This window comes from Barbus barbus (assembly GCF_936440315.1).
Source record: "Barbus barbus genome assembly, chromosome: 24".
NCBI classification, from domain to species: Eukaryota; Metazoa; Chordata; class Actinopteri; order Cypriniformes; family Cyprinidae; genus Barbus; species Barbus barbus.
Window position 1 is genome coordinate 7,515,073 of NC_136752.1, and position 27,468 is coordinate 7,542,540.

The following is a 27,468-nucleotide window of genomic DNA, read 5'->3' on the forward strand; positions in this document are numbered from 1 at the left end:
TGCTCTATTTCTAACAAAAAAATTAAAATAAAAAAAATTAAGACGGTCCTTAAGGGCAGTCATGCCCTAATGGTTAGAGAGTCGGACTTATAACTCAGAGGTCATGGGTTCGAGTCTCAGGTGTGGGGGGAGTGAATGTACAGTGCTCTCTCCACTCTCAATACCACGACTGAGGTGCCCTTGAGCAAGGCACCGAACCCCCAACTGCTCCCCGGGCGACGCAGCATTGGCTGCCCACTGCTCCGTGTGTGAGATATAAATGCAGAGCACACATTCTGAGTATGAGTTACCATACTTGGCCACATTTCACTTAAAATCAAAACTGTGTGTATGCATGATGAGGCATTCTTTTACAGCCATTCTGTACCTATGCTCAACACACACACACACACACAGCAATTTATATCACAACATTGCTGGGAATACAAGTCAGTTACTTGGAAGTGCTCTAGGTTTTCCCTTACCCAACCTGAGCACGTTGAGCACAAATTAAAAAATATGTGCTATGCTCTATTTTCTCTACAAACTCTAATCATGTGCTATTTAGCACAGCTGGGTAAGAAGAAGAAGAAGAAAATCATTAGGATATGATTCTGCTCCTCAACTGCTCTCTGCTGAGAATATGATCCTCATGCCATTTCCGCACCTTTTGGGGATTGTCTTATAGGCTATTATTTGATCAGTGTGTTTATTGTTATTATTATTATAAAAAATAATAATGATCTTGCTTGTCTGACACGGAGAGGTGTGAGTGTGGCCTTACTTGCATAGGCCTATATTTTAGAGACTAAATTAAAGTTAATGAAATCTGATTTAAATAAATAAACGTGTGTGTGCTTCAACCTCAAGAATGATAAACAGGTCATTTGATCAGTGATTCACTAAAGGGACCCATTAGTCATTAGACTACAGGAAAATCTCAAAATGAAAAGATGGGGCATTCTTTTACAGTGTGCTCCATACTTTTAATGCGTAACATGAGACAAACCTCTGTCAGCACTTTCCTTCAGATGACTATTACAAACTGTTGAATTATTAAAGGTTATCACTTCATCAGAGAGAGAGAGAGAGAGTTCTATTGAATCTTATATTGTTCAGTCAGATGGAGCTTTTGCCCATACAAGGTCTCTGATACATCCATCTTTTATGTCCTGTTTATTATGTAATAAAAACTCATATGTTTGAACGATCTACAATAGTAATTAGGTCATTTAAACACTTGCGTCAGGTCGAGGTCTGAATAAGTTAGGACACTGTGAATGACTCAGAGGTCTTTCCTTAACTATGTATTTATATCAACACGCCTGTTTCTATTTGTGTTGCCAGAGCTGCACCGATGGAAGTGAAACTCAGATGCACCTAGTGGGCGTGGTCAAAGGTGGGAGTTGACCAATCCAGAAGCAGGACTAAAATAGAGCCTATATAAAGGCGAGGTGAGTGAAAGCTGAAGCGATACAGTGTTTAGTCAAAGAACCAGGCGAGACAGACATGCGGCAAAATGAAATAGTCATTACACTGAAAATGGTGTTTAGAAAGTTATTCAGTCGTAAAAAATTAACAGCATCTCTTTATAGTGCAACAGTACAGCATCTTGGTCAACGTTAGGAAGACAGCTCCTCTGTCATACAGCATATGAGGACATGTAATCAGAATTAATATATTCATAATACTCCTATAATTCTATAATGCCACCTCTACAAATTTTAAATAGACTGTAAATATTAACGAGAGTCGGTCACAAGTTTTCCATACTGTACAGCTGCAATGTGGCCAAGATGAAATAGTTTACAAATAGAGTTTGAGTGCAGGTCAGTATTGTGTGCTAACTACATTGTGTGTTGTTCTTGAAGTGCAGTTCAAAACACAATGGCTATATTTATTGAAATTTTAAGAATGCATGAACTCAATGCATATTTTTCCAGATTGTTTCCTGGTATGACCTGAAATGAAAACAGGTTAACTCTTCACCTCAACTATTAATTAAACAGATTGAACAGCAAAATTTATATTGATATATGGAAATCATTTAATACTGATAATGTGTTCTATTATATTTTATTTTACAAATTAAAGTGTTAAAGTTATTAAATGTTTGATCCTGTTTACCTCTAATGGGAAATTGCATGAGGGAGTTTATTCTTTCATCTGAAAGGCCTCAAGTCTTTGGTTAGTGACGTCTTGAATGAGCACTAGACAACAATAGAGTTGATAGATTAATCCCATGTTATGTATTAGACAGCAGAAAATATTTTACAAACATATTTTTTATCTGAGAAAACAATTCTCTGAAAATCATTAACTCACTGTCAAGCACTGCTCTTGATACATATCCTTGTTCTAAAGTACTGGTGACTTCTTCCATCAGCCAAGGGAGGAATCCGCTCTCTATATCTGGGGCAGAGATAATGAACGTTCATTCACTAGACAGTAGACTGGTAATTAATGTATTCATTCATTAAAGACCTTTTAAAATGAATTAATACAGAGATAAATTGACATGTCTCTCTGCACAGGGTCATAGAAGCAGCCACAATCCTTTAGATTGGAATAGACTGAGGGCAACAAGTCAGACAAATACTGCTGAGCAAATGCTCTCGCAGTAATTTTATCTGCTGTCTCCTTGTCTTTTTCCAGCACTGCCTTCTGCTGCTTTATCCGGTTCTCCTGCATTAAGGAAGCAATATTAAAAATATATTGAAACACAAGAAGCATTAAAACTCAGAAAATATACTTTAAACCTCTTAGATCTCTGCTCAAACATAAGATCAAGAAATGCTTTTGAATAAAATTAATTTTTCAGTCTTTCAAATGATTTTTCAGATTCTGAATATAAATCAACAAAATGAGGTAATAACAGTATTTCGGGCAGTCGACCTCAAATATGGCTTTTCAACATTTAAATTCTGAATATGAATTGAGACAGTGGAATGTTTTTACTTTTAAAAATATATTTGTCTCAAGTGAACAAAAAAAAAAAAGTTAAAAGGTAATTAAAATGGTGATGATTTCAAATGAGTGTTTATGAGTTACAGAATCTGAAAAAAAACATATAATTTACATTAAAAAAGACATTCCCAGAAGTCTTTACATAACACATCAAATATAATTATATTTTAAATAAATATGTTTGCTCCTTCGTGTTGTTGTTTTGTGTAATGATAATGTTTATTTCATCAATCTGAATGTGTTACTCTGAGGGTGTTCTGACCCTGTGCACTTTCTGTACAGTAGGGGAGTATTAGCTGTGGCTTTTTGATTTACTTTATATTGTCATGGTGGTTATCAGTACATATTATGGTAATATGGTAAATAATTATAAAATAAATATATAAATAAAAACATTTAGTTAGTTTTAGATTAATACATGACCATTATATGACAAGTCCTAATCTGTATATATACAGATATAGAGTTACAAGTTACTTAATTGTATATCACCAGTGTAAACTTAAAACCCTAAGAAATATATATATATATTTCAGACCACAACACACCTATCTATAAACTTTGTACCAGTTCGACCTCCGGCCACTAAATTGTGCTTTTATTTTCAGAAAAACTAAATGGTTTTGTGGCCTGTTGCCATAGTCTTTACCTTTGACTTAATTAAAGCCGCAGCATCATCAGCTGAAAACCTTGCTGTTTTTTTTGTTTTGCTGAGCATCATGTCATGATATTGTTTCTAGTGATTCTCACCTTCTCCCCATGGAGGCGCCGTTCCCTCTCCTCCAGCCTCTGCACCTCCACCAGCTCAGCGTCACGGGTCTCCTTGAGCACCTGCTGCTGGGCCCTCAGGTTGGCCAGCTCCTCCTCCTCCAGCACTTCCAGCAATGCCTGCTCGATTGTCTTTCCTACCAACACCTGCAGCACGGGCTGGACCTCCACGTCAAAATCAAACAGCTGCAGACAAGACACATGCAAGTCTTACCACTGGGAAACGATCAGCAGATTTAGAGATGTCAAATGCAAAAATGTTTTTTTTTTTTTACAATAGGTCATGATTCATTTACAGATTTTATTAATTTGATTATACAGTTTAATGCACTGATTCACTTTACTAAACACAACAGTACTACACATGTGATGAGCAGAAATAAGGCTGTGAGAACAGACATAGATAATAGAAGGAAAATGCATCCATACTACACCTCTCCCTCTTCTATCTGTGTGGCTGCATCTCATCCAGTTTTGGCTGGGATGAAGAGGGGAGTTCAAAAATCCATTGACTTCAGGACTATGGAAATGGAAGTGCTAAAATAATAACTAATTTCTGGGGGTTGGCCTACAAAAAATATGTCATCTGTGCAGCACTCTCTACTTTATTGTGCAAAATCATTATACCTGTCTGCACATCTATGTTCATTCTGCCCTCTAGTGGTTCTGGTGTTTTCGGGCCAAACTGCTCCTTCAGTTGTTTTCTGGACAAAGCTCTTTTCTGGCCTCCTGCTGTCTCAGGAACTCAACTGGATCGGGCTGAGATGTCTATTAAACATATTTATATTCATTTATATTCTATTCATGCATCAAATGCGCTCTCTTCACAGTACCATATGAGCAAACACTGTGTTATGTATGGTTTGTAATATTAATGAGCTTTTGTCTGTCAGCCTAAACAAATACACACAACTCTATTTTGCTTATAAGAGAGTGTTCTAACCTATCTGTACTGATACTCAGAGTGGGTAGGATATGTTGAGCGTATGTATTTCCTCTGACAACACGTCGGTCATACATGATGTTTCCATAACTGCTCTGTTCTTCATTTCTGCATACAGTGAAGAAAAATTGCATAACAAATAGATTAAAATAATTAGCATGTTGCATATTTTTATCCATTAAAAAAGATAAATCTCTTTTTTATTTAGCCCTTTTACATTACTATAAGGTTACAATTAACAACAGAGCCCAAACTTAAATTCAATTACTATTTATTTTAACTATAATAATCAACACTCAAATTAAAAACTTGTATGCAAACATGTAAATGTTTTTTAATTAACTTCTAAATTATACATTTTCAATTTGTTGTTGAAATATAGTAATTTACAGAGTCATAACTTGTTTCATAAAATATTTATTTAAACATGTAGCCTACATTAAATAATTAAGACATCACTAACAGGTAAAGTAAATATAATGAAGTATAGTATAATATTTCGCAAAATACTCTTCTTTAGACTTCATTTGTCTCACGAGCTACAGGCACTGATGACTTGCTACGTGACATTTTGTTCACAAGCTGTTTTAAGGTGGCTTTCCACGGCTGAAACACTATTTGAGCGATTACGTGAGAGTGAGATGTTCATTCATGTTTATTTCGCGTTAAAACTAGTAATAAAGAGGAAGTGATGATCGCGCTCCATGCTCTCGTTAGCACTGAGGCGTTAGTGCAATTTCAAAGAGCATCAAAACGGCATTTATTGTCAGAATTTCCTGAAAAAATGGAACGCTTTGTTTGGGACACGTTTATAAAGCAAATAAAATGTAGGCTAATGATATTAATACAATCATTATTCTTCCGCCAAACAATGTAGTTCCTCAGAAACAGCTGTGGTTGCAGCAAAGTGGTTGCGGAGCAACACACAGTCGCAGCAACATACACACTGGCGCATCTGACGTCTAACGTCTATTTGAAAATTTGCTTCAAAGTTTTTAAAGATGTGTGCCCGATGTGAGCTCCAGGATGTCAGAGGCCGTTCAGCGCTCATAAACCCGCCGAGAGCGCCTCACCTCGGTCAGATCTTCTGGAGTTTACCGCTAACTCTGATGTCTCTGTAGTGTTTAGACATGAGATATATTTTGTTTTGGGTAAATCTAACAATCTAATTTAAAAATACTAAAGTGCAGTTTTGAACAAGGAAGTTTTTTTTCTTTATAAACAAATGGACTGAGCAGCGCTGTCTTTAGGAAACACATTCACCCTTAACAGATGAAAGGGTAGTATATCGGACATTCAAAATAATGTTTTATTGTGAATATGAGATTGCTCTGAATGCTGTATCAGATGCAGGTAATCACACACACAGAGTAATTCTCTCTCTCATAGTACTCTAATTTATAATACACTGCTTTCAATATTCCTTCGTTACTAATTCTAAAATGACATTAGTAATGGAGGCTTGGGCTCAGCTGTTAAACTGTCGCAGTCAGACACAGTGGGTTACCTGCTGACCAAAACAGGTTATGCTGGCACCCAGCATCGGGGAGCATGGAAGGCATTAGCGCCCCATATGGTGTGTGTGTGTGTGTGTAGGGTGTTGTGTGTGATGGGGGTGGGTTGGGAGATACACAAAAAGATGCAAAAAAGTCATTTTGAATTCGCCTACTGGTTGCAGCTGCTATAAACCTTATAGCCTAAAGAACAAAAATTCATTTAAAATTTTGTCAAAACATTAAAAATAAAAACTAAAATAAACTATTGCAAGGCACAATAATATTCACGACATAATAAAACTCAGAACTGAAACTTTATCTTTGTGTTTTTGTCTTGATTCACTTTAATATGATGAAATAAATCACACCTAAACTGTATCTTGAATTAAACTCCTCAGTGAAGAACCATGAAGAAGTTTTGTGCCATTTTTGAGAGAGAGAGAATGTGTGTGTGTGCGCGCGTTTTTGTGACAAATGAGGACATACATTTGTATAATGACACAGGTTTTACAAGGTGAAGGTGGCTCTTCAGGACATTGACCCATGTCCCCACTTTTCAAAACAATTATAAATCATACAGAGTGAGTTTTTTTTGGGGAAAGTAGAAATACACAGTCTCCTGTGAGGGCTAAGTTTAGGTGTAGGGCAATGCCACATACAGTTTGTACAGTATAAAAAAGGGATGTCAGCGTTAACGAATGCGATTAATCGTTAAATTTTAAGGGGTTCATATTTTTTAACGCAAATTAATCGTTTGATAATCGCAGCGCTGAAGGTAATCATTGCCTGTGTCCCAATGTGCACACCATCCATCCTAAATTCTGTGTGATATTAGTAATTTTCAATACTATTTAGGGCAGATAGGGTGGATAGTATGCACATTGGGATGCAGGGATTGTGTGATTATGAGGCGCCGGTCCAGACAAAAGTGAAGTGAACGCGGAGCGAGAGAGCGAGTGTGTCCAAGAGAGAGAGAGAGAGAGAGAGAGATGTATACTCATATGTGATAAGGGTACAGTGAACCAGTATTGCCAGGGTCGCGGTTTTCCCGCACAATTGGGCTGTTTTGAAAATACAGTAGCGGGAAAAATGACAGAGCTGTGGGTTGCATTTTTTTGGGCTACTTTTATAATGTACTGCGGCTGCCCAAAGTATTGTGGCGGGAGGAGCCAACGACAGACACAGTGGGCGTGGCGTCAAGCCTCGGAGAGGTTTTTATTAAACAATATATTAAAATAAAGTGTCCAAAGGGGAAAAAGTGTCCAAAATAAACAGGGATCTGGTGTCCTCGTCGTGCTGCGGGGCTGTGCAGGAGGGCAGTGTTCAGGAGGGAAGGGTCCAGGGAAGGGGCGGAGTCCGGTGGCCGCACGCGCTCCCCTCTCGGGGCCGGGAGCGAGTGGCGGCGGCGTCTCTTGCGCGGCTTCGTCCATCTTCGGGAATCCCGGCGCTTCTGGGGGATTCGGCGGCCCGGCATCCTGGCCCGTCAGCCGCCTAACGGGTGCGGCAGTCCTCCTCGACGCTCCCTTCCTGGACCCACGAGGACACCAGCGTGCATGCACGGGGGAGAGACCGGTCTCCCGAGGAGAGGCGCGATCGGCATTTAAAGGCGGCGGTGATGAGGCTATATTCACGTCAGGTGCGCCTCATCACACGCCGCCAGCCCTGGCTGTTTCAGCGCCCCTCCTCTCTCACACACCCACTCCCGTCGGGAGCCTGGTGAAGGGCGGCGAATATGGGACGGGGTGGTGATGATAGACAGGGGGGAGGCAGCCGACTCGTCACAGTATACACATGTGATCGCAGAAGGAAGTTATTACAAACACTTGATGGTGGTTTAAAGTGAGTACTCAGTAAAAGTGTGCTATTAATCTCATAAATTGTCTTTTTTATCATAATACTTCATGTAATATCGCAAGTAAATGTTTTGTTGTATTTATTTAGAAATACTTTTGATAATAGTTGGATAAATGTGTACTGGGATTGAAGCGATGTGGCTTGGTAAACGTTTTATTGCCAGAATAAAGGCTGATAATGGCGCGGGGGGGGGGGGGGGGGGGAAGCAAAAGAATAATGATTATGTCATTCATGGAGGAGATGTGAAACATTATGTTTCCTTAAACTAGTTTGTCATGCATTCCTTTATTTTAACACATTTACAGGTAAATTCTTGTATTTTAAATGTGTATTAATCGCGATTAAATTTGTTAATCGATTGACAGCACTAATAAAAACCATTACTCCTATGGGATGTCCCCACTTTTCACAAAAACAAACATGTGTGTGTGTGTGTGTGTGTACCTGGTATTCCCTACATTATCATATGTCCCCTCAAGGATAGTTGTCACGAATCCGGTCCATGAACTTCCGTTCACTCTCCACCAGAAGTTGGGGGAAGTCGTGGCCTAATGGTTAGAGAGTCGGACTTGTAATCCAAAGGTTGCTGGTTCGAGTCTCGGCAGGGATTGTATGTGGGGGGAGTGAATGTCCAGCGCTCTCTCCACCCTCAATACCACGACTGAGGTGCCCTTGAGCAAGTCACCGATCCCCCAACTGTTCCCCGGGCGCCACAGCATAAATGGCTGCCCACTGCTCCGGGTGTGTGTTCATGGTGTGTGTGTGTTCACTGCTGTGTGTGTGCACTTTGGATGGGTTAAATGCAGAGCACGAATTCCGAGTATGGGTCACCATACTTGGCTGAATGTCACTTCACAGAAGTCACCTGCTCACCGCATGGACTCTTGCACTACACCACTGTTGCTCAACATATCTGTTAACTGATGTTTGACCCTGCCTGTGTTTTGACCACGTCTCTGTTTAATAAAAACTTGCACTTGGATCTGTATGCCTCACGTCTCGTTGGCTCCGTTACAATAGTAATACCAGTACATTTTGACCTTGTGGAGACTTAAGGGTTGGAGTAAGGGGGACAGAAAATACAGTTCAGTATAAAAATCTATAGTCTATAAAATGTTCCAATAAACATGTAAATGCGTGTGTTCAATTCTTTAAGAGTACTAATCTCTGCTGCCACATAAATATGCGTTTAAATAAAAACAAATAAATTATTAGTGTTATAAATCTTTAGTGTAAAACATCTTAACAAGCAGTAGGAGGAGACAGAACAAAACTAAACAGACGGAGGAGCTGCACACAAGCTGACATGAAAATGATCAAGTTTCATTTACAGTTATTATAATATAGCAAAAGTGATCAGAAATGTAGCCTACTAATGCACTACCAAGGTGTACTAAATGTTGACAAAAACTGTTTTTGATGTTGTAACAAATAATTGTTGCGCTCAAAGGCCTCTATAACTTTCAGTTTGTTCCATCTGCTGTGTTTAGATAAAGAGTTTGTACTGTGATTTGTGGGACACTTTCACTTGTGTACCTTGGGCATCTATAATACATTCAGAGCATTTCTTTTTTTATCATATTTAAAATATAAAGTATATATTGTCTTGGGTATTTTAACTCACATTATTCTTACACTCCCTAAATCAAATCAGAAAGTTTGTTTTTGAATTAAGAAGTTGCAATTTTGTGACACAAGGAAGTGGTTTTGGGTTCTCAGTCTGAAAAAAACAAACAAACAAGAGACCGATGCTAACAGAAATCATTTAGTCACCACAAATGTACACCGGTGATTAGCTCTTATTACAAACAACACTGGTCATGGTTAAACATATAAAATATAAAATAAATATATACTGTAAAATATTATTGCATATATTTCTATATTTTTGCTGTCACTCTTATAACCATGACTGGCTCTCCCTCCATTACAGACATTTCCTACTTAATACTGATTATGCATACTTGTCCTGTTTTATCACATTACATAATTCCTTGTATATGCGATCTGTTGTGTTTGAACTTATGTGCAACTCTGTCATTTTATTTTTAGAGCATCCTTTTTCAGTCATCGTAATTACTTTTAACGTTTTCCTGTTCAGACTATGTCATTGGTTTTGTGGGCTTTGTTTGAAAAATTCTATATCATTGTTCCCTATTTAGATTTGTTGGTAATCCAATACTTGTGTCGCTGAATAGTCACTAATTGGTTGTTAATTTAACTTTAAGCATTAAAACATTCATTACATAAAGCGCCCATTCATCTCTGTATAATGGACACAGCACTGGCAACAGAGGGAGAACCCCTGTGTTATGCAACTAAGAGACTCTGTCCATGAACACATGCTAGCATTCACAGTTTCATTATGTAACATTTATCCATTGCTTTGTCTCTGTTAATGAATGTTTGCTGGCTTGCATTGCAATGTTTATGGTCAATTTTGAAGAAGTCCTTAACCTGCTTGGCATTTTCACTTTACGAATGTCACAAAATATTTGCATCACTTACTGATTCTGAATTTTACTTCACTTGCTGATTCTGATTCTTGAATTAAAAAATGACTGTATATTATATAAGAATATAAGCCATGTAGTAGATAATGGTCTTCTTGTCATACAATGGCAAGTGATTCATAATGATTCTTATAAAATATATCTATTTTTGTGTTTCACTGGAACAACAACTGCATACGATTTTGGAACAGCATGAGGGTGGGTAAATCAAATTTTATTTTAAGGTGAAGTTATCTATTAATGGCTGCATATGTGTGCACGTTTCAGACATCTAAGTGGCTGATCAGAGCATTCGTACGTTCGGTGCCTTGATAAGGATCGGTGCCTTGATAAGGATCTTTAGAAATTTTACCCACATTACCCATTTACAGATTAATGTTAGTGTGTGCACACTGCGCTATAGAAACCATGCTAACTGACATTTGACACACTGCAGTCTGTTTCTCAGTAAGGCTGAAAGAGGAGGAAATAGGGCATATCTATAGACAAGTGAGACGACAGACCAAATTCAGCGAAAAACCAAATCAGTCCACATGATCGCTGACTTCCTCTCTAACGCAGAACATGTTGTTCTCAATGACATTTTGTTATGCAACCACTTGCCAAGCATGGGGAACAGTACTGTTCAAAATGCCATATGTATGAAAGTACAGGTTTCTGTAGGTTCCTCATAACCTCTTTTAACTCAATCTCATGTCGCTCTAACCACAAAGAGTGTGACTTTCTTCTTGTGGAACACTCAAGATAACTTTTGAATTTTATTCAGGCCACTCATTTTTATTTTTTATTTTTAAGATGACAGATAAATGAAGGATCACAAAAAGTATCATAAATTTAATCTATATTCCAATTTCATGAAAATATAATGTTACCAAATATCTCAGTGTTCATATAGTGAAATAAACTTCATAAGACTTGAGACGGTCAGAGATGAGTTCAAACAATGTGATCTCTAAGATTTTTTTTTATTGTAGTGAAATAAAGAATAGAAATAATACAGAAATCATGTAATTTACATCTGTACATTCTTACTACGTCAAAATTATTCAGTTACCACCAACTATTTTACTATATTATACAATTTAATTATTTTAACTGTCTATTTACATAGCTTCATACTGGCAACAGTTTACAAATTATTCAATATTAGCATATGAAATTGCTGTAACACATTGAATTCTATGTGTCACTAATTTAAACAGCTTAATAGTTGCAGGTTATTTTAAAGCTGAAGTGTGCAATGTTTAAATATATTCTCCTATCATTGCTTAATGTAGCTATAAGCAAGCCATTTTATGGGTTGATTTATCTGAAAAGTGTAAACATTGTGGCACTATCAAAACATCACTCTGCTTGATTAATCATCCTGTCCAGCCCAACACAGCAACAATGTGTTGAGTGATTAGGAAACCTGTTTGAAATCAATCATTGTTTTTGCAATTCCACTTGGTGATGCTAATCACAAACAAATTACACAATTCATCTTTAAATCTTAGCAGGAGTTCAGTAAAACAGAGTTCAGCAGGAGTTAAGAAAGAAACACTCACACATAAGATTCCTTTGCATAGGAGAACTCCTCAAACACAGACTGACTACACCTGCGGGACACTCGTTCATGCCTCGACTGGGACACTGACTCAGACATGGCCCTCTGCCGGAACGACACCGCCTGTGGTTCTTCTAATTGAACACATTCTGTGAATGTTTCTATGTATTCTGTGGGTTCGTTAACTTTGTAATTGTCCAGCAGGTAGTCGTTCATGGATATGGGGCGAGATTTCCTGCCAAGCTCTCTGGCGTGTTGGACCGTCATGGCCCTGTACTGCGGAGGGGCCGGTTGTGCTCGAGTCTGCAGCGCCTGCTCATAGGATGGGGGGCTGCATGGCATACGACTATCCACATGTTGGAAAACCTCAATGGATGAGAGAGGCCGTCGACGCCGAACAAGCTCATCGATGTTCTCTGTCTCGTTGTGTGAGTCCTCTTGTAGAGTTTCACATGGGAAGACCGCTTCCTTTTGGGACTCTCCTTTCTTCAGACTGCCTCTGTTAAATGTAAAGTTTCCAAGGCTTTTGGCCCTCATTGAGAGGGATCGTCGGGTCACTTCCTGGTCTCCTTGGACATTGCTTTGTCTAGGTTTACTCATGAAGGATGAATGCCTAGTAGACTTGCGGGGGCTTGCAGGGGATGGGAGGGGTGACGTGGTTATTGATTGCTCTGAGAGATTTGAGGAGGTGCTATCTGAGGAACAGAACGATGGGCAGGAACCAGCCTTAGATGTTGGAGAAGACACACTAATTGGCAAGTCCATGTTCAAAGTCTTGGCCATCTGGGATCTTCTGTTCTCACAGCGGTGGGGATGCAAGAAAGAGTCATCCGAGTTCTGCTTCTTGAGTGGTTGGTCGTCAAAGTCTTCCTTCTCTGTCGAAAAGTTGTCATGGCTGCGGGCAAGCTCTCTTAAACCCGTCATGGGGGCAGAAGGAAAAATGGAGGGCTCAGAGCACCGCCGATTGAAGGGATTTGTGAAAGTATCAAATATAGCTTCAGAGGAACATGAATGAATGTCAGAGCGTTCTAGTTTGCATAGACCTGGGCTCCCATGTGGCATTATGTTGTCCTCCTGAAACCGGCTCTCAGCTTCCACACAATCACAATCGACATCAGGATCTGTGCTGTCGTAAGCTGAGTCATGCTGGTGGACATCAAAAGAGATATCAGGGGACATCAGGGAGGCTGAATCTGTAGAAAATAAATCAAGAGTTAAAGGTCTAGGTGGCTGTGTCATGCTATCAAAACAATGCTCTGTACATTGGAGCATCTCAGCCAGCCCAAAACAGCAACATTTGTTCAACCAATGGCATGAAGTTGGTGCTAGACTATTGGTGTTGCTATTGGTAAATCTGAGACTTTGCCCAGTGTTTCGAAACCTGGTAGATGGTCTAACATGTTAATTAAATGGCCTTTAGCTGGTCCAAGCTGATCATTATCTTGTTCAAACTGGTAAACGTCATGAACCAGCAACAAACCAGCTAATCATACCAGCTCTAGGTGGTCAAGCTGATTTTTGGAACAAAGTAGCTGATAAACTAGCTTCTTCTAAGCTTGCAATAGCTAATGGCCGGACCAATTAGACCAACTTTCATGTTCCAAAACACAGCTAACAGCTTAAACTGGATTTTCTAACAGGGATTGAGGTAATTCAATTCGATGTGTCCACACTAGGGGTGGAGAAACATCTGCTTTAAGGCCATTTTTGAAAATGCAAAAGTATTATCGTCAGACATGATCTTTTCAATAGCAGTTTAGTGAGAACCCTGTTAAGACTTGAGGTTGCGGTCAACCTCAAAACCATAAATGGAGCATTGATTGGGAAGATGTTAAGTTAAGAAATCGTGGCCTTAAGTAAAATATGGCCTCAGAAAAGGCTCATAAATGGTGCATAGATATTAATGTAAATTTAAGAATTATATTTTGGTTATTTTTTTTAAATAGTTAAGATTTATTTACCTGATTTGTCTATGGACTCCTGATCCTCTAAATCCCCAAAAAGCTTCAGGATAGCATTTCCAAATACCTCACAGCAATGTTCAATTAGGAACTGGATAAGATCTGTGGCCTTAATAGAAACACAAAAGAAAAATATTAATGTCTATTTCATATACTGTAATGTATTGAGTTTGTATGCAACCTAAGAGTAACAGTGCTTTTGGTGTTGTGGTTTCTATGCATTTCAAACCACATCATGCATATGATAGCGTGTCTTCGACAGATTAGTCAAAATGAGACTGCAGAGGTGTATGTAAAAAAAAAAAAATACATTACTGAGACTTCTGACATACATTCTTGCTCACACACTGATGCAGACTAAGTTTAGTGCTATAAGCTCATGTTGCAAGAACCAAGGCAGAAATAATTTCATGACATAACGTATTATTATTTAGAAGTTTCTGACCTTTGCTACATCATCCCTGTCTAGGGGCTGGCTGTCACGATGCAGCAAGGTTGGAGCAATGCACACTGCCAGGTTCTTGGCATCCATTTTGTTGGTTTCTGAATGTTGACTGATGTGGTGAAACAGGCACAGCATATGCTGCAGGAGGAGACTGTTTGCTTTGGGCAACTTCTCGGCCATTCTGAGAGTGGAGAACAAAAGAAAAAACAGTTAGGTCCTTTTTCTAATAACCACTCCTTCCATTTTTTTGATGAGGGAGGAAGAACAAAAACAGAACTGTTCTTCTGACATTTTGTGGTCAGACTTCAGCTTCTAATTTCCCTATTTTCAAATCTCTGAAGAGTATATAGAAAGTCCACAGAAAAGCCCTGTTTCTACCACCCCACATGTGCCAGGTACTTTTTTAACAGCCCCCACATCTGCCGCCAGTTTCTCTCAACCATTCATCCTGACACTACAGTGAATTTATTGCTAGGTCACAAGATACTTACCTTCTCAGCTCCCTCTGAGCATCCTCTGTCCTCTCTTTCTCCAGAGCGCTGATCCAGCTTTCATAGTGCTCAAATACCAGCAGGCCTCCAGGGAGTTCCTTCAAGAAAATCTGTCAGTACATAAAAATAAAGAAATGATTAATTGTTTCACAGACACGTCAGAATGGAAAAAGGGGCGTTAACAAAAGACATACACAGGCAAAGGCTGAGCCTACTGTAAACATGGAGTATTATTCACCTTCAACACTCCAACCAGGAGCGTCACAGGCAGGGCTCCCATGTCCACCTGGGCTCCAGAGTTCAGCTGATCTTTGAGAGCATTCAGGTTTTTGCTGTTACCTGAGACTCTGAAGACACCCTCAGTAAATGGACCCTTCCTGAACAAGAACAGCAGTATTTCCTGTTGGAGGACCAAAAACATGAGAAGTTTGAGGAATAGAAATCTTCCACCGACTAAACGATGGAAGTTAGAATCAAAAAAGCGCCCTGTTTAATTTCTTAAATACACATTCCTGGTCCTGTGCATGATTCATCAGTGAATGCTATTCTAAAAAAAAAGACAAATGTATGTCTTCATAATCTTACATCAAAATGACTCACTACATGTCTGAAATAATTTTCCTTTTCGAATGACATCAAGGCAACTTCACATTTTTTGCATGCCATCAGTTTCCAAGGCCTGTTTGGCAAGAGTTTTGAGTGATTCTATAAAAACTACTAAACCCTCTGTAGCTTTGGCCATGTTTTTGTCTTTAATCAAAACTATCTCAAACACTTCTGATTGAGGTCTGGATAAGGTTAGCAAGAAACTGCACGACGCCTATAAATAGAAACATTACATGTGCTACTGTACTGATTGCATCTATTGTGCAGATGGTTTTGTTGACAGATTACTTGTTTTTGGACAAAAAATTAAATAAAATCATGCATCGTCTTCATCAAATCATGAAGTAGATAATAATACATCAATACAATACACTGACGTACAGTAATTGGTTTTGGAAGTGTGGCGTCATCTTGGAGATGTCGTCCAAACAGTAAGTTCTTTGCATTGGACTCAGGCTGAGCAGGTACACTTGGGTTGGTCGAGCTTCTCTTCAGTTTGAAGAAAAAGTTCCTTTTGCCTCCATTCTCTCCTGAGGCCAAAAAAGTACATTATTAGTAATACTTCAAATTATTTTAATTTTGTTGAATTGACCAATGAAGATTATTTACAATTTATTTAAAATATTTATTATTAGCGTAAAGCAGTGATGGCCAACTTAGTCTTCACACCTTAGTTTTTCACACCTCTGTTTTCTTGCACCATATTTTTTTTCACTCCCACTCATTTTCACTGTTTTTTTCTCTTTTTTTTTTTCTTCTGGCGGGCATGCAACCCAACATGTGGTTTCGAACAGCCATTTTGACTAGTTTAAACTCACCAATAGAAGGCTGTGCATGTGCCTCTTGGTTATGAAACTGCTTTGAGAGGGTGGAGATTTTGCCGTTGCCCTGGGAACAGGCACATGTTTGTCATGAGGACATGAAGCAGTAGGGTGTGACTTCAAATTACACACATGCAACTGTCAAAACTATGGTCGACTTTTTCATTCATTTTAGCATCCTTAGTTTGGTTGCTGCAGTCATTTTCAAGTGTCATTGGAAGTAATTTTGTGTTTGTCAAGAGTGCAAATCTAATATGAATTGATGAAAATGAGAAATATTGACTGCTCACATCAAAAGGCAACTCTGCAGAGTCCATCCCAACTCCACTTAGAGTTTTATTCTGCAAGACAGAGAAAAATAATGTCAGTTCAGTATCTGTACTGTAAGACCCAAAATATATTTCCAAACACAGACCAGGGCAGATGACTTACATCATCTGAGATAAAAGCCACAGAAGAAAAATATCCCATTCCAAGCATTTATGCGTTCTGACCTTTGGAAAGCTGATAACTAAAGTTAACGAATCAGAATCGCGTACCGTGGTATTGCCACTCAGCACCTTCATGAGGACGCTGGGCGGTGGAGAAGTGCTGCCTGCTCTAGATCTTGCCTCTGCAGTTGTCCTGTCATGACATTTTAAATTGCAACATTTTCTGTTATGCGCCACACATATAGTGAACAGTTCACAAAAACTCTTTTGTATACATAGCCAGTAAAATTACATCATTAACTCAAGAGATTTGCATTTTCAGTTGGGTTCAGAAGTCCAATTTTAATAGTTGTATTTTTAGCATATTGATTTAAGTTGAATGCGAATTTCAGAAATTCTTATTTATTATGCTCCACTTATGCATTTATGACAGGTACTAAATGACACCTCACCTGTGTAGAGTATTTAGCCAGAGGTCCTTTAGCTCAGGCAAACTGCAAGTGAGAGAACAGCATGGTGGGAGTTAGTAATCCACAGACAGTGCAGTGCGCGTGAATATGTTGTGAATATGAAGAGGCCACACTGTCTCGACCTCTCTACAACAAAAAGGGCAGGAAGCAGCGTCACAGCTACAGCTACCACTTCCTCATTTCAGAGTGGCTTGGCGACAAGTGGAAAATTTATCTGTGCGACTTGCAGTTCATAGAGGCAAGGTAGTTTAGGCCTAATAAGACGTGTAGGATGAGCGACTGTGAAATGTGTGTAAACATTTATATTTTTGGACTAGTATATGAAACATGGATCCTTTCTGCAGAAAAGTTTTTTTAACGCTGCTTTCTCACATCTTGTTTCACACTTGTGTGAGGTTAGGTGTATAAATGTGAAATACACATATGAGTAATCTATATGAGTTATCCACTGAATATTTGGGTTTTGAAATAGCAAATACTAATCTATCATCTATCATTTATTTATTTAGTTAGTTAATGTTACACAGCCTTGCTGTCGTTAGACACCAGAACAATTATTTTAGTGATATCTGACAGGTGTGCAAACTGAACGTAATATTTTTGGACATTTAATTGCATGTCATTTACAGTTAAATCAAAATGTATTATAGTTCATTAAATGCAATTAGCTGAACTTTACCTTTTTGCTTTATTGACCTAAGCTGGACTCAATAACATATTTTTATGTAATTTCATAATTACTTCTACTGTCTATGAAATATGGTTAAAGTGTGCTGATGGATGTACTAACAAGCATTTATGGAAAACTAAAATATATTTTAATATAATTTTAATTTCTATTATTATTTGTATCATGTAATATAAATATATGTGTAATTACACATTTGTAATAAAGAAATTACAATTTACTACATTTTAAATATATTAACTTTAAATGTAATATAGTTCAAATTATAATCATGAACATCATATTAAGGGTACTTCTTAAAATTACAACAAATGTTTATTAAAACATAATGATTTAAAATGTACTTTAAAGTAAAACTTAATTTTACATAAAAAAGTGCACTTTTTAAAAGTGTGTTAAGAAATACATTTACATTTAGCTGACGCTTTTATCCAAAACGACTTACAATTGCTATATATGTCAGAGGTCGCACGCCTCTGGAGCAACTAGGGGTTAAGTGTCTTGCTCAGGGACACATTGGTGTCCCACAGTGGATTCGAACCTGGGTCTCTCACACCAAAGGCATGTGTCTTATCCACTGCGCCATCACCACCCCGGTGATAGTCATGAAAGTGTACACCATTTTAGTACACTTAAGTGGTCTTTTATTTCATTAAGATTATATTATCTGCAAGTATAATTTATATATTTTTTAAATATACTTGGTAGCACTTTATTTTAAGGCCTCTTAACTAGTTGCTTATTAGCATGCATATTACTAGAATATTAGCCATTTTTTAGTAGTAATTAAGCACATATTAATGCCTTATTTTACATTACCTTATTCTACATCCCTAATCCCACGCAAAACCTAAACTTAACAACCACCTTACTAACTATTATTAATTAAGCAGCAAATTAGGAATTTATTGAGGGAAAAGTTATAGTTAATAGTGAATAAGTGTTCCCTATTCTAAAGTGTTACCATATACTTTTAAGATACTGTCATGTGGTAAGTTTAGCCACACAGATGACACGAAGAAGAAGAATTCAAGTACTTTAATAACCAAGAGTAGCGACGAGACCAAAGTACCGACGAGACCGAACCAAGGATGAGGAAAACAGAGGGCTATATACACAGGGTATATACACAGGGTAATCAACTAAAATTCTAGCTCCAGCAATGACGGCGACCATGAAGACCCAGACGAAGCTGAGCAGACACAGATCCTGGGACGATGCAGAGGATTCGAAGGGCCAAGGTGGAGCAGCAGGCTCTGGTGACCAAGGCGAAGACGTGATTCCAGAAGACCACGGTGGAGCCATAGCAACTGAGGATGAAGGTGGAGCCAGACAGAAGGAGGAGCCTGACGGAGCCAAAGAGATGGAGGGACGAGGTAAAGTCGGAGGAGTGGAATCCTAAGGTGGCGGATGGTCGACAACTGACCAAGGTGGAGCCGGAGGGATGACAGACCACGGTAGAGTCTAGGGAGCTAGGAGCCAAGGCAGAGCCGATGGGTCAAAGGGCTGAGGTGGAGTCAGGGATCTAGTGGCTAGAGGAAGAGACAGGGGCCCTCATGCCTACACAGAGCTGGTGACTGAATGACCCGATGCTAACCCACATAGGTAATGGCAGGCTTAGGGTGAGCTGAGGGGATGACAGGTGGCAGCGGAGACAGGAATGAGTGCTTGGCTGGCATGGAAGGTGGAGGTAGATGGATGCTTGCCCAAAGTGGTGCCCAAGGGACGAGGAAGAGCAGGTAGGATAACAGGCCATGGTGGAGATGATGGTACTTGAGGCTGATGAGGAGCAGCATCAGCTTTAGCTGGAAGAGAGTGAGCAGGGGAAGTGACAGGCAATAGAAGTTAGCTTTTCCACTGTGTGGTACGACTCGGCTCGGCACGGTTTGTGTTTCCACTGCAGTTTAGTACTGCTTTAGAGTGGGCAGGATTATTCACATGACGTTATAGTTGCGCTGCCTCTACTGCCGTGACTCCTGAAAAACTTTTTAATTCTGTGTCGCTCCATCAAGCTCTCTCTGGATCCGCTCCTCGGCTTTCAACGAGATGAACATCTGGACTTCCTCAACAGACAACGTAACAGCCATTGTTTGGTTGTTAAAAGAAAGGTGCGCTCATTCAAATCAGTTGCATTCGATCCTTCGCTGGCTGTGCTGATTTCTGCTTGTGTCTCGTGTCGCAAGTTCAATGATGCAGGCAGTGATGATTTTCTCCGGCCAATCAGTGATCAGCAGAGCTTACACGTCACCTTTTGGTAATGATGGACATACAGAACCAGAAGGAAGATGGGTAGACAGAACTAGAAGGAAGAGAGGATTTAACCGTTCCAACAGATCTCCAGAGGCCAGCGACAGCTTTCCCTCAGTGGTAGGAATGTGGACAGGCTTTCCTCCATGCCCTCATACTCCACTAATATTCCCACAAGCACAATCGATGTAGACGGCTTGCCCACCTGGGACCTGTTTCTTAAAACAAGTTTACCAAATAAGCCAGGTTTATTTCAGTTAGTCTAACTTATTGTTAGTTGATTTGGTTCAAAATAAGTCAGCTAACTAAGATAATCCTGGCTTATTTGGTAAACCTGTTTTATGGAACAGGTTCCTGGTCATACTTTACGTTGGGCTCAGGCTCTGTGGTGTTTTATAGCTCAGTCTCCTTATCTGGCTCTTTAAACATGACCAGCTCTGGCTCTGTGTCTGCGGTGGGCTCAGGCTTCCGATCTCTGTTGCAGAAGTCTGCGTGGTGAGGCTGGATGCTGGTGAAATCCTCAACATCCACTTTGTTGACCGTGAATGCAGATCCTTTCATCCACAGGGCAAAGTTAAAGTAGCTCTTTAAAGTCCAGCATGGATCTCCTCGGGGCAATAAGAAACAAATGTCTTCGTCCAGCCTGTCACAAAGTCCCTCCATCAATTCATCCTCCCTCATTGCAGCGGGCAAGGTGGCAGGTGTCCAGAATCTCCTCAATGTAGTCCTCCAAACATCGGCCGTTCTGAAAAATGAACACCGCTGCATCTCCCTGAGGTCCCAAACTGGGTAGTAGTGTTGCTTTCGTCAACAAAAATTATGAATAAATATCATCGTCAACGAACCTTTATCACATGACGAAAACGAGACGAGATGCAACGTAAATGCTGGTCATGTGACGATGACTATAATTAAATATATAATGCAATATTGTTGACGAATAAAAATGAGACTAAATGTGGTTTACAAAATAAAAACTATGCTAAAATGTCTCTTCATTTTCGTTGACCAAAACGAGACAAAACGAAATGTTATAACGATATTTTGTCTCGTTTGGTCACGTTATTATTATTATTTTGCAGTATTTCTGTTTCCTGTGTCTCACTTCAGGGGCTGCATCAGGTCGCACTGCGTAGAAGCAGGCGATGTCACTTCCTCAAGCCCCACTCGCGGCATTATTTTGAAGATGGCAACAAACATGTTAACGTGTTTGGTTGGTAAAATAAATGTTGTAAATTCAATTCAGAGCATCTTCCTTGTCTGGAATGGATGTATTCTTGAGTCTATAAGGTAACAATAATATCATAAGATAACTTTGTTTGAAATGGGTTTGGCTAAAAGAGAATTTTGGTTTTGTCTATACTACTAGCTAGGTACTTATACTATATTGACTGAGTTAAATATAATTGCATTACTAAAAAGAGACTAAAATGCAATTTTCATTGACTAAAACTAGACTAAATGTCATCAGTTTTCATCGACTAAAACTAGACGAAAATAGTCATGGATAATTCTGACTAAAATAAGACTAAAATGCTCAGACTTTTAGTTGACTGAAACTTGACTAGACTAAAAATAGTATGAACGTGACTAAAACTAATAAAAACTAAAGTGACAGCTTCACACAAAGACTAGACTAAAAGTCAAATTAAAACAGGCCGCCAAAAACAACACTACTGGGTAGTGGAGTGTTGATAGCAGCGATGGCACATCTATTTTTCATATTAGGTATGGTTCGGTTTTCTATCACGTGGCGATGTGTAGCCACACAGATGACAGGAAGAAGAAGAATTCAAATACTGATAACCACGAAAATGAATTACTGAACACAAACACCAAAGACTGAACCAAGGATGAGGAAAACAGAGGGTTATATACAAAGGTGAATCAACTAAAAGACAAAACAGGTTTGCAAATTAGCTAATTAAAGACAGGAACTCAAGGAGAACTAGGTCACAAGATAAAAACAAAACTAAAACAGAAATGAACTGTGACACATATGAAGTACACTACAAGTGTGCATTCAATATATTTAGCACCCAGCACCTTTAAGTAAATGAAAAAGTTCTTCTTTCTCTTCTCTCTCTTTGCCTTGATTCCCATTAAGTATTGTGGAATTACTGGAAAGCCTTTGTTGGCTTTTAAGGGGAGACACTGCAGGCAAAAACCTGTCAAATGTGAGATTTTGGGCTTTTTGGTTTTTCATAAAGTATTTTTTTCAGACTAGTGGAAAGAAAACATCCAAAAGACACTGTTAAGTGTTTCTTTTATAGCACTTTATCTATTTGTGTCAGTAGATTTCAATTACAATACACATTTTAAAGGCCGTTTCCTCAAAATGAGTTTTCTCTCCTACATTGAGCCATATATCTCCACTTCAGTAGCACTTAAACACACCAAACTTTACATCTTTATTCCTGTCAATATCCTGAAGGTTTTCACAGAGGGATTTGTTCATATACTGTATAATGTGTTTGATTATATACAACATTTTATTCCCCCCAAAATTGTGAAAATGTATTGTTTTCTGTCTGTTCTAAGTATTTTCTGAATTATGGAGTGACAAAATGAGATACCCAAAATTCCCTCAGTAAAAACTTTTGACTCGAATATGTCAATAAAATGAAATAAGTATTTTGAAACCAACTTCATCCAGGGTTTAGATTTTTGTTCTAGAAATGTATGCAAACATTTTAGAAAGCTTGCAATATTATCAATGTAATCAATCAACTAGGTAGGTAAGGTGATAATTATTAGTTGTTGTTTTTTTTACCCTATTCACCTGCCTTAAATAATGTGACTGAATCCACAGCTGAACTTCACTATTCCTGTTATACTATCTGCCATTTCATTTTGACGGAAGATCATCATTGACTTCCCTTTAATGGCTTCTGCCTAAAACCACATATTCATGCTTTGCAAACCAACCAGTGTGAATTATCTGCTATTTCTGGTTCCATATTTTATTACATTAATGGGTTCTACTTTGTCAAGTCAGCCAAACTTTGTGTTACAACTTTCTCTTCAATGTTGCAACCAACTACCTACACCTGTGAGAACACCTACATGCACCACTTTCAAACAGGCTATGAAGAACTCCTACTCACTGTCTCGCAATGACTACACAAAGACCTTTTACACCTGCTCTAAGTGCCCTGTGCTTTGCCGTCATATGCTAACAGTAACATCCTGGCTACGTATGTCTTTGGTAAGCAACCTAGTTTCAGTGTCAGCACCATGCCCACAGACTACCCACATGCTCTGCTGTTTGTTACATGATCGTGTGAACATGCTCTCATGAGTGTTCAATCATGCTCCTGGAGATCTAGTTCCAAACCTGCACTATTTTTTCATAAAAGTGAAAGTTAAAAAATAAAACCTCACCAGAATGAGGCCAAGCAAAGAGAAACAGACCAAGCCAATATAATAGATGTTCTTAGATCAACATCTGTATCTTCGTCCTCTGCCTCGTCGTCATCATTTTCAAAGTCACACACCCACAGGTCCTTCAGATCAATCCTGTGTTTCAGTCTGTAACTTGCCTTTGACCTGTAAACACAGAAATCTCGGTTTTATTGTCTTGTTATGTTTTGCAATATGGCGATGATCTCCAGGTACATGCATATTAAATTTGGACAGACATACACTATTGTAAGCAATCTTTTATCATTCTTAATCAGTGAGGGATTATGTAAGGCATAATGTACAGTTAACACATTACAAAATAAACTCTTACAGGTTCCCATGTGGTTTACTGTGAATATACATAATAACACATACATGTATGATTTATTGAAGATAGTTTAATGAAATCTGACATATTTCTGTTTCTCTACTGAAAGTACATGCAACCAAAAAACAACAACAAAACATTTTTTTATGCTTTTATCAAAGACATCATAAAGGCCTTGTAAAAGACATCAATATGAATTGACCAATTTATTCCAAGTATTCTGAAGAGGCACAATTTATTTAATACAGATTTAATATAGTCTTATTTCACATATAAACATTTATCAATCAAATATGGGAAACGGAGGATCAACTATACTTGCTTATGGTGCGAGAACAAACCTCATTGGTTATCATAACAAACCTCGTGTATCAAGGTCGAGCATTGGTTGAACAGATTTTAAATGGAAGCAGTCAGTATGGGACAACTTTGCACATCTCCAAACAAATCTATTCTCTAAAAATGATGGAAGACTAGTTTATTGCGTATTTATAGGCATTCTGAAATTTGCCTTTTTGGCCTTGACCCAAACAACGTAGTAACCTAAAAAACTGTTGATATAATCACATTCAAAACAAAACTGAAACTTTTGAAACCATCACATGTTTCGAGACAGAGACGAAAAAAGTGTACTTGGCATCATTTTACAAATGATTAAATCAGAATATCAGCTCACAAATGTGTACACTCTGTCATTACACTTCATAACGGCAAAGTCCAAGTAAAGTTATGTAGTTGTTTTTTTTACAAAGATGCAATCAAAATGACCTTTTACCCCATTGGGGACCTTTTACCATCATCATCATCACCATCCCCATAAGATTATACTTAGTTTGATGGTATCAAACTACAGTACTTATTTTATACTTATTATATACATATTTCAATGTATTCATATATAACAGCTGCTTAAAAGTGATTAGTGAATGAAACTAATGCAACACCAGCATTTACTTTAGATGCCACATTTAAAAAAAAAAGGAAGTAGCTTAATTTCCCTATTTCAATGACACGTTCATTTCATTAGGTTGGCTAAGGGACACTGTTGCAACAACTAAAACTAAAACTTAATTAATATTATCACACAAATTCACAAGAAACCAAAGCTGCTCAGCCATTTGTGCATTCTGTGTGTTATGATTTAAGACGATTTATTAGCTGTTTTTGTGCCTTCAGCACCTCTGATAGATTGTTAAGCAACATGTATTGCATAAGCCTCACCATGGGTCCTGCGTTATGTAATAGCAACAGTTCTCTGCAGATTAAAGGACCTTTTAGAATTCAATCTTGGGTCACTTGTTCTGACCATTAAAACTCATTGAAGTACTTGAATTGTCTCGTAACTAACTGCAGCTGAGATTATTGGCTTTCTCAGATCTTAAATAGGACTGGCCGAACCATCCAAGCATCCTCTCTGTTCTTTATCACATTAATTAAGGTCAAACAGCGAGTCAATACGGAAGGAAACAGTCGGTACAGAAGATAATTATCTTTAAATGTCTTAACCCTACACTTTTATCCAACACTTTTGCCGTTTACACTATACACTTTGCCCCCGGTGACGTGGTAGATTTATTTACCAAATGAAAATACTTTTGATTTAGAAATATATTTTTTTACAGGGATAGAACATTCTGTAGCAGCAGAAGAACAATGTGTGCATGACAGATAAAATCATACCTGCTGCGTAGGAATAAATAACAGATAAAGGTCACCGAGTGTATATGAAACAAGAGCATGCCAGTGCATTTAGACATGTGCCTGAGATTTTTCACATTGCAGCTTTCTGTTCCTTTTTTATAAATAAATTTAGGAATCAAATTTGACCCAACATATGCAGTATTTATGATATAGTCCCTTAAACATATTCTTCTCTAAAACAAGGATAAAAACATATATGACCATGGACCACAAAACCACGAAAAAAAAAAAAAAAAATAAGAATAAAGAAATAAGACTTATACATGGCTAAAAGATGAATAAATAAGCTTTCCATTGATGTATGATTTGTTAGAATAGGACAATAATTGGCTTAGATACAACTATTTGAAAATCTGAGGGTGCAAAAAGTCTAAATATTGAGAAAATTGGCTTTAAAGTTGCTCAAATGAAGTTCTCAGCAATGCATATTACTAATCAAAAATTAAGTTTTGATATTTTTATGAAAGGAAATTTACAAAATATCGTCATGGAACATGATCTTTATTTAATATCCTAATGATTTTTGGCATAAAAGAAAAATAATTTTGACCCATACAATGTATTATTGGCTATTGCTACAAATATACATATAAAAAATGATAATAGAAGGTACATGATTTGTAGATGTCGTTTCATTTGCATTGCATTAAATGATTTATTTAAATGTAGAATATAGCATTCAAAGACATGTAATATAAAGTGAGACCAAACTCATAAATTTAGCCTCAACTACACTATGGGGAAATCCCATCACAAATCTTTGTTTGCTAGGTGATTCCCATATCATATCAAAAATGAAAGTGGCTCTAAATATAGCTTATAGGTTTATGGACAGTTTTAGTTTGTAAAAGTATGAGTTATGCATGTGTATCAGCAGAATTCACGATTCTTACTTGAGCTTGGCGATGACTAGGGCGTCACTGAGGAGGAAGAGGTGTCTATCTCTGGTCTTCAGTCCTTCGGTCAGCTGAGCACATTCATCCAGAATCAGCTCTGAGTTCTCACTGGTCAATCCCAGCACGAAGGGACACTGATCCACCGCCACCAGACACTGAGCTTCCTCCCTGAAGACAAGAGAAGTTCTCACTATATACCATCAACTCAACAACAGATGAATGAAAATCCAGTAATGAGTGGTTGCTTTAGGTTAAAAGCGCTTTGTAAAATATCAACGAACAATAGCACTTGGGATATCTGAAAGAGAAGCATGAATTATTGTTTGCATGTATCACAGTTAAAAGTTTCTGAGTTAAATTCATGGTCTATCTGTAGTGAAAGATCATTACATTTCATTATTTATTTTTTTATAAAACATACCTTATTGGACTCCAAGTCAATCCTAAAGCTTTCCCCAGCACCAGGTTTGGTGCAGAACGTCTCCTCTGAGCCAGACCCCGCAGGTGCTGTATAGAGCAGTCATTGTTTTATTCATTGTTGTTTACATTTTACGTCATGTTAATTAAATATTATTGAACAATAAAAATCAGTTGTATTGAGCAGATAAAAGAGTCAGATGATGCACATCTTCCAAGTGTACTTTAAGTAGTCAAATACTGCATATTTAAAGTTATGTTTCACAACTGTGTGTTAAATAATGAAACATAATTCAGTGAATATCTGAAAAAGAAATAAATAATTGTTGTTTTACGCATTAACACAAGCTTTTCGTTTCCCTGGATCTTCTTCCCAGTGGTACTGAATTTTCCACTGAAACCTTGTGGTGTTAAGAATGAAGTTTGTTTATTAACTGCTGCCATGTACGGCTGTTTGTTTTGTTAATTGTTTTATTGTCTAGGTTTTTCGTTCTC

General features: G+C 38.1%; 1 protein-coding gene and 1 pseudogene across 2 annotated transcripts in view; both read right to left on the bottom strand.

Moving 5' to 3' along the window:
* Positions 1-4,211, bottom strand: part of LOC306844176 (radial spoke head protein 3 homolog B-like) — a 6,453-nt pseudogene extending 2,242 nt beyond the window's left edge. Inside the window, exons 1-5 of the transcript XR_013785981.1 lie at positions 4,149-4,211; positions 3,697-3,900; positions 2,484-2,664; positions 2,305-2,391; positions 2,107-2,189 (exon numbers count right to left, since the gene is read on the bottom strand). The product of XR_013785981.1 is annotated as a radial spoke head protein 3 homolog B-like (transcript). The remainder of the gene's footprint in view (positions 1-2,106; positions 2,190-2,304; positions 2,392-2,483; positions 2,665-3,696; positions 3,901-4,148) is intronic.
* A 7,256-nt stretch (positions 4,212-11,467) lies between these two features.
* Positions 11,468-27,057, bottom strand: LOC306844106 (T-cell activation Rho GTPase-activating protein-like). The gene is made up of 13 exons (XM_079376024.1): positions 26,978-27,057; positions 26,554-26,724; positions 23,611-23,775; positions 17,274-17,315; positions 16,930-17,014; positions 16,681-16,731; positions 16,388-16,457; positions 15,951-16,099; positions 15,202-15,363; positions 14,964-15,073; positions 14,473-14,653; positions 14,028-14,136; positions 11,468-13,259 (listed from the first exon to the last, which is right to left on the bottom strand). Exons 5-13 carry the CDS (start codon positions 16,954-16,956, stop codon positions 12,064-12,066), a joined length of 2,055 nt encoding a protein of 684 aa, XP_079232150.1. The 5' UTR covers positions 16,957-17,014; positions 17,274-17,315; positions 23,611-23,775; positions 26,554-26,724; positions 26,978-27,057; the 3' UTR covers positions 11,468-12,063.
* Positions 27,058-27,468: the final 411 nt, after the last annotated feature.

What these genes read in the sequence shown, in the direction of transcription:
- LOC306844106 (XM_079376024.1), bottom strand. Translation starts at nt 16,956, where the DNA reads ATGAAGGTGCTGAGTGGCAATACCACG. An exon ending in CACTTCCAAAACCAATTACT is followed by an intron (nt 15,364 to 15,950) that starts GTACGTCAGTGT and finishes GTCCTCCAACAG; the next exon opens with GAAATACTGCTGTTCTTGTT. An exon ending in GGAGTCCATAGACAAATCAG is followed by an intron (nt 13,260 to 14,027) that starts GTAAATAAATCT and finishes TATTTTCTACAG; the next exon opens with ATTCAGCCTCCCTGATGTCC.